The sequence below is a fragment of the Eriocheir sinensis genome, chromosome 3 (genome assembly GCF_024679095.1).
Source record: "Eriocheir sinensis breed Jianghai 21 chromosome 3, ASM2467909v1, whole genome shotgun sequence".
Classification (NCBI taxonomy): Eukaryota; Metazoa; Arthropoda; class Malacostraca; order Decapoda; family Varunidae; genus Eriocheir; species Eriocheir sinensis.
Window position 1 is genome coordinate 10,964,168 of NC_066511.1, and position 8,028 is coordinate 10,972,195.

The 8,028-nt window shown below is 42.6% G+C and overlaps 1 protein-coding gene and 1 long non-coding RNA gene across 3 annotated transcripts in view; one reads left to right on the forward strand and one right to left on the reverse strand.

The window, feature by feature from the left end:
• LOC127004975 (uncharacterized) overlaps nt 1-8,028 on the forward strand; it is a 38,377-nt gene that overhangs the window by 15,442 nt on the left and 14,907 nt on the right. For both annotated transcript variants that reach the window (XR_007758182.1, XR_007758183.1), the window contains one exon: nt 6,332-6,531. This is a non-coding gene — a long non-coding RNA (uncharacterized LOC127004975). The remainder of the gene's footprint in view (nt 1-6,331; nt 6,532-8,028) is intronic.
• Nucleotides 225-6,467, reverse strand: LOC127004974 (uncharacterized). Its single transcript, XM_050873327.1, has 4 exons — nt 6,320-6,467; nt 2,571-2,737; nt 1,552-1,645; nt 225-703 (listed from the first exon to the last, which is right to left on the reverse strand). The coding sequence occupies exons 1-4, from the start codon at nt 6,320-6,322 to the stop codon at nt 461-463; spliced, it is 507 nt and encodes a 168-aa protein (XP_050729284.1). The 5' UTR covers nt 6,323-6,467; the 3' UTR covers nt 225-460.

Consider the following 8,028-nt stretch of genomic DNA (forward strand, 5'->3'; position numbering starts at 1 on the left):
ATATATATATATATATATATATATATATATATCATTATCTTTTTTCCTGGAAATGAAAGGGCGTGCGTAACGTTATCGGGGAAAGAAAAGTCTTTCAGGGACTAGATAACATGTTACATGGGCGGAATTCTTGACTTATAAAATAATATTTTAACAACCAAAATAACAACAGTAACAGTAACAATAAAATGGCATACCGGGAGGAGGGGAAGGAGGAGGAGGTGTTGCTTTGGTTCAAAGATTTCTTTATCTACAGTCAACAAAAAGATAAAGAAAACAACAATATGAAAGTGGAGGTTAAAGTTTGAACGACGCAAAAACTGTAGCCTATTTTTTCCAGTTCCGAATCCCTCCCCTTATTTACCTACTCCTTCACCTCTTCATTTAGTGTTTGCATATAATCATTCTCCCTTCCCCTCCTCCCCTTACGCAACTTTTCATAGCCTTGGACATCACTACATCATCTTGCTGGGCGCCTTAGCGGTGGTACCCGCCCCGTGTCCCCATGTCCCCCGTGGCCTCCGTGGTCCCCGCCGTGGCCATAGCCTTTCGGGCAGATGGTCTCGTAGGCCTTGCGTGTCCTGGTGGCGTACACGGTGACGTAGGACTTCTCAGTGACGGTGATATACTTGGGGCGTGTGTTGATGACGGTGTGGGTGATGTACTGCGGCAGCGTGGCCTTCTTCGTCACGAACTGCGGCACCTGAGGGAGGATGTAGAGGCGTCATGGCGGCTCAGTGTCTGTATTATATGAAGGTGCGGATTTGGGTTGTTAATAGCAAAGGTGTGTATTTAGATTGAGTTAGTGTGGTTACCCTTTCAAAAATTATCGGTAGTCTTTTTGAATGGTGATGGACAAAAGGCGAAACTTTACGGAGAATGAACGCTGATGACGGTAGGCGTTGTATATTTTAAGTAGATTTCATGTTAATTTACGAGTTGGAATGAGATCTATATTTTTCAGCAGACTGCACGTACTTAAAAGTATAACAGGTGTGTGACTGGGTTGTTGATAAAAGTGTGGATTGTATAGAAAGATGGCGATAGAGTGAATGCTGCAATTTTTTTATTTTTTTTTTATTTGCTATTGTTTGGATTTATGGTATCATTTGCTGTCGCATGTGAGCGGTGGTGACAAGGAAATAGTTAGTGACTGTAGTGATGATGGTGACTTGTTAGTCGGTGGTGAGAGAGAATAGGCTGCGGTGCTTGTGAAGATGGCTTGTGATGATGGTGAATGAGAGGTTACGGTGATAGTGATGATGACAATGTGGCACTGTTGGGGATATGATGATGGTGATGAAGCAGTTTTCCTTGGTGGTGGTGATGGAGTTGAATGCTATAATATATAATGATGGTATGGATGTAATGGTGAAGGGGAAATTGATGCAGTGGTTAAGCAGAGAGAGAGAGAGAGACTCTCTCTGCTTCATCAGAGAGAGAGAGAGAGAGAGAGAGAGAGAGAGAGAGAGAGAGAGAGAGAGAGAGAGAGAGAGAGAGAGAGAGTCTCTCTCTCTCTCTCTCTCTCTCTCTCTCTCTGTGTACACTCACGTTCTGGGTCTGCGTGATGAAGTATGGCACGGACTGTTTGTTGAGCACCGTTGTGGTGAGGTAGACGGGCTCGTACGTGTTCTCCACAGCCTTGCTGCAAGGGGGAGGAGGAAGAGACAGTAACGAATGGTGGTATAAAATTCCAGGATGGGTGGACAACGTTGATTCTGTGCATGGATTGAAAGAAATTCTTAAATATGGACCTCTTTGTACAGGAATGATCAGTTAAAAAAGTAGGGAAATATCTCGTTAGATGGAGGAAAATCATAGAGTAAGGGAAGGAAATAATTAGAGTAGTGTTTTTTCGCTTTGGTTCTACAGAACACCCGGAACCTTGGATGATATGCTCAAGCCGGACGGACAGACGTGTTGTCTTGCTTTGAGATCGTAAGATGTTGATATGGGTCATTGTCATGCATGCTATTTCATATGACTGGGAAAAATGTTTTAAGTGAAGATGAAGTCGTTGGCATAGTCAGTGCAGTTCGTTTCCTCGGTGCTCATCTCCGTAACTTCGCCCTGGAACCTGTGATGAGTGAGAATTTTACGCCCTCGATCGCATTAGGGGTAGTATAGTACCCTCCCCAGGTACCCCATGTTTTCCTGCAGCCACTCTACCCCGGCACTGAATCGAATTGGGTTTGCGGATTTGAAGCTAGACACGGTAAATGCCTTACCTCAGTGGAGCGTGAAGGAAAGTAGAAGCGTCTGTAACTGCCTCATCCGTAAGAAACTAAGTACGTGTCATGGCGGGAAAAATCACATGAGATAGACGCAAGAAAGGTGTAGAAAGAGAGGAATCCATGGGAATCAATTGTTTTTATCACACGCCATAGCGAGAGTATGAATTATTTTCCATCAATGACTGTTTATATTAGGCTTATTTTCAATGAGCGACTGACTAAACGGTCATGCAACTGTTCTGAGGTGACTACTATTCTTTAAAGTAGCGCTTCGGTCAGTGTCTGTGCCACTCGCTCATCCCTTACGCCGCTGCACGCTAGGTATGCCTTGCTCACCCTCCGTTGTAGTAGGGCACCGGCCTGTACTCCGTTTTTTCCAGCCACACCGTTTTGTAGCCACAGTCGTATTGGTCGCTGGCCAAGGCTGAGTGTGCCGCCACCACCACCGCTGCCGCCACCACCACCAGGCGCCGCCCCCACGTCTCCTGCGACCTCCTGCTCGCCTGAAAAAAAAGGAAAATATGAAAATGTCACCAAAGTAAGGATAAATGTATTGAAAGGATACAGTAATGTAAAGATTCTACAAGTAAATCATTATACAGAAAGAATAGCGAATTCATGCAACTACTGAGCGAAATGATAGAAAAGAATGGCAGCAATATATCGATAAGGTTCACTTGTCGAAAGGATAAAATGAAGCAAAATTTTCATAAAGAAATCATTTCTGGGCATTCGCAAGGTTAGTACTTACACAGCATATCCATATAGGAAAGGAACTGCAAATAGTTGTTAATGTGAACACACACACACACACACACACACACACACACACACACACACACACACACACACACACACACACACACACACACACACACACACAGTCTCACACACACACACACACACACACACACACACACACACACACACACACACACACACACACACACACACACACACACACACACACACACACACACACACACACACACACACACACACACACACACACACACACACACACACACACACACACACACACACACACACACACACACACATACATGAACAGTTACTAATGACCGTTCATTTCCTCCGGGGAAAGTGCGATTTTCTCTGCCATTCGATGCATGTATGTACGGTATGAATTTATGTACACGTATATATGTATGTACGGTATGAATTTATGTACACGTATATATGTATGTACGGTATGAATTTATGTACACGTATATATGTATGTACGGTATGAATTTATGTACACGTATATATGTATGTACGGTATGAATTTATGTACACGTATATATGTATGTACGGTATGAATTTATGTACACGTATATATGTATGTACGGTATGAATTTATGTACACGTATATATGTATGTACGGTATGAATTTATGTACACGTATATATGTTTGTACGCTATGAATTTATGTACGTACACGTATATATGTATGTACGGTATGAATGTATGTACGTACACGTATATATGTATGTACGGTATGAATTTATGTACGTACACGTATATATGTATGTACGGTATGAATTTATGTACGTACACGTATATATGTATGTACGGTATGAATTTATGTACGTACACGTATATATGTGTGTACGGTATGAATGTATGTACACGTATATATGTATGTACGGTATGAATTTATGTACGTACACGTATATATGTATGTACGGTATGAATTTATGTACACGTATATATGTATGTATACGCACGTATGTATTTATGTACGTATGTATGCATGCATGTATGCATACAAATAATACGCAATAATTCGACTATAATCATATAACCGATAAAAAAAACTCTCTCTCTCTCTCTCTCTCTCTCTCTCTCTCTCTCTCTCTCTCTCTCTCTCTCTCTCTCTCTCTCGTCACATCCAGCAGTTTATAACAACCATAACAGTAAAAGGGGTTATATAAAAAAAATCACAGCCGGATTTATTTGGTGTGTTTGTGTGTGTGTGTGTGTGTGTGTGTGTGTGTGTGTGTGTGTGTGTGTGTGTGTTTACAGGCGCGCGCGTTTACTCACATGATAAAGCACCCATTTATTAAGCTAGAAGATCGTCCAAAGAGAGAGAGAGAGAGAGAGAGAGAGAGAGAGAGAGAGAGAGAGAGAGAGAGAGAGAGAGAGAGAGAGAGAGAGAGAGAGAGAGCATGTGGAACAGAAGGGCGGAGAAGAAAGGAAAGTTGGGCCTCGAGGGAAGATGAAAGTCACTGAACGTATGTGGGCCGGGCAAACACTTGAACGAGGCTCGAGAGAAACTATTTACCGCTGTGTTGTTTGTGTTGATCGAGTGGGAGAGCCCGAGATGCTAATTCAACCATGACGGCAGGTGGGCAGGCAGGTGGAAGATTAGTGGGGGAAGAGGGCGCTTGTCACACTTTTTGTTTTTTATTTATATTTTTTCCACTTTTTTATAGTTTTTCCACATTGGTAGGGATTTGGCTTTCTACTCGCTGTGGAAATACGTACATACACAGCTGATAATAATAGTAATAGTGCTAATAAAAATAATAATAATAATGAAATGATAATAATAATGAAATGATAATATAAATAAAGAGTAACAGTAATGATCATGATGAGATAAAAATGATGATAATGATTTGGATGATGCTGATACGAATGATGATGATAACCATATTAATTGAATGACGTCTATGATCTTCACGTTGTTTCCCTGTTATCCTCAAATTTATTTTCCACAATTCTTCCACCTTTTCTCCCCCGCTTCTTTCCCTTTCTCCTCCTCCTCCTCCAGCTAATCTTTCTCCTCCTCCCTCTCCTCCACCTCCTCATCTTTGTGCCATATGACTACTCAGTTGCGGCGCCAAGAGAGAACGCCAAATAATCAGTCCTAATCTTTGTCCTCCTCACCATCCTCTTCCTAATCATCTTCATCACCATCATCACTCCCGCTACCACCACCACCACCACCATTAGCATCATCATCAGTGGCATCATTTGAGGCAGTGCGCAACAAGCGGTCAGAAGTTCAAAGAAAGTCCCAAACAATAAAAAAAGTGAGGTGTTATTTACTTGCTGACTTCATTGAGGGTGTGAAACTCTCTCATAACACCCCCACCCCCTCTCCCCCACCCCCCCACCAGCTGTCGTACGCTTTAGAGGAATTGTGTTAGGCAGGAGAGAGAGAGAGAGAGAGAGAGAGAGAGAGAGAGAGAGAGAGAGAGAGAGAGAGAGAGAGAGAGAGAGAGAGAGAATTATTTCCCTCGTTTGTCTCTTATCCCCGAAATAACAGTAATGATAATAAACACCATCATATAATTATACACTCTTGAATATTGATAAGTGGGCTGAGGTTGTGATGGAATCGTATTGATCAAGTCCATTTTTTTTTCGTAGGTTTGTGTTGCGAAGGTTGTGAACTGTATCCTGGAATTCAAGAAGTAACATAGCAACACGTACCTTATTTTATGCTCATAGACGTTTATACTCATACTCGTGCTTACAATTAGACAGTTTTCAGTTATCAGTAGTGTATGTATATATTTTCACAACGAGTAGAATGTCAAACCCTTACCAGTGTGATAAAACTAACTAACTAAATAAATAACTGTGACAAGTACCCTCTCTACCACTAATGTTGGAATGCATGATATGGACCTTGTAAGTTCAATAAATTTGCTGACTGGAAATAGTCGTGAAGGTGACAGATAAAAGAGGGACCTTACATTCCAATTATCCGTGAAGCCATCCCTTAAATAGACTGACTTGTATCTTATTTATACTTAATTATGTGGATCGACTTGTTCATTATTAATATTGACTATGTTGTACTCTCTTGAGGCTTTCATTCTTCCTGCAAACAAAGTTGTATCACGTTGAAATGTAGACTGAGAAAAACGCTAAACCTGTGCCCCTGTAAACAAGTATATGGTATCTCAACTCAGTTTGATTTTACAGGGAAAAGTAACGTAACAAGAGCTGGTGCCTATTATCATATCATCAGTTTAGCGTTCTTTCTCCATTACATATTCATAAGGATACCTACTCAGTGCACGAATTTGATAACAACTCACAATTTTCAAGTTACTCAACATACTTACCATTCTCAACAGAAAGCAACAATACCGCTGCCGCCACCGAGCGCTGAAACCACTTCCAGCACAGACTCAGCCGCTACTGGAGCCACTGACACACGGACTGAGAGCGAAAGCGTGTGGAGTACGGAGGATTGAGTGCGAAAGAGCGTGAACGTTCAGCAGTGGCACACCTCGTCCAACGCACAGGAGCAGCCACCAGCGCCACCGACTCTCCTGTAAGTACTGAGAGGTGAAAACCATCTGACCAACCACGACACCTGTTACGCCCCCCTCTCCTCCGCCTCCTCCTCCGCCTTCTCTTGCTCTTCTCCCCTCTGAATCGTCTTCACACCACCATCACCGCCTCCTCCTCCTCCTCCTCCTCCTCCTGCTTTTCCTCTCCCTCCCTTTGAATCCCCACCACATCACGACCACCTCAATCTCTTGTCTCAACCTTTCTTCCTCCTCTCTCGTCCTCCTCCTCCTCCCTCTAAATCACCATCACATCACCACTACCTCAATCTCTTCCGTCTCAATTTTTCTTTCTCCTTCTCCTCCTCCTCCTCCTCCTCCTCCTCCTCCTCTTCCCTCTAAATCACCATTTCATCACCACCTCCATCTATCTCTTCTATCTCCGTCATTTTCTTCTCAGTCATACATACAACATGTGTGGAAAGCCTCTACAAATCACAATGTCTAGCGGGCCATTTTGTTCCTGTTTGTTTCTTGCCATTGAGTTGCCTCCCTTGTAAAGAAAAGAAAAGAAAAGAAGGAAAAAAGGATGACCGACATCGGGGTCACTATCAGCAGTGACTGGAAACTGGAAAAACACACGACACCGCAAGTCCGCCTTGCAAAAAAAGCTACTAATACTGTGCTCGGGTTTATAGTGAGGAACTTCGAATATAAGACATATGTATTATGAAAGTAATGTCGTCTTTGCATAACTAAATGGTAAGACCTCACCTGGAATACGGGGTGCTATATAGTCTGGTTCCCTAATTACAAGAAGAACCTTAATTACGCAAAAGTACAGCGACGTTCTACGAAAATGATATCGTTGAAGACACAGGCTCATGAAGAACGATTCAAACGACTCGGTTTCTTTCGTTGGAAAAGAGACAACCGCGGAGAGATTTGATACATGTTTTCAAATACCCAAACAAGGTCAGAAATATCAACCACTCCAGACTTTTTGCACTCCAAGCATATCCAAGAACTAGACACAACTTAATTTTCAATTCAGACTCGGGGATGCAGTGCAGACATCGGCAGAATTATTTATCGAAGAGTCACCCGCCACAAGAATAGCCTTCCTGCAGAAGTAGTCAGTGCGGAAACGATCAACTCCTATAAAGAATCGAATTGATCGTCACGGTTGCGTCACGAGTGAAGTGAACACCCCCCACACGTGCGCAGAACAAGTGCTTTGAAGTGTTCCGCAGGAGGATAAAGTGGCTAACGAATTGATGAAACCACTAAAGCAGGCAGCCTCGTAACAAGCCTTCTGTCTTCCATTTTTCCTCTTCCTCTTCCTCCCCCTCCTTTTCCTCCCTCTGAATCACCACCATCTCTCCTCACGTCATACTTTAATTGAGTTACTGGAAAAGATTTCGACACAGGGAAAGCACTTACTGCCGTCGGTAATGATTTATTTTTTATTTTTTAAGCGACGGTGATGAAGGAGGAAGAGGTGTGTTGTGATACCTGTTAATTTCTTCTGTGGCATACTC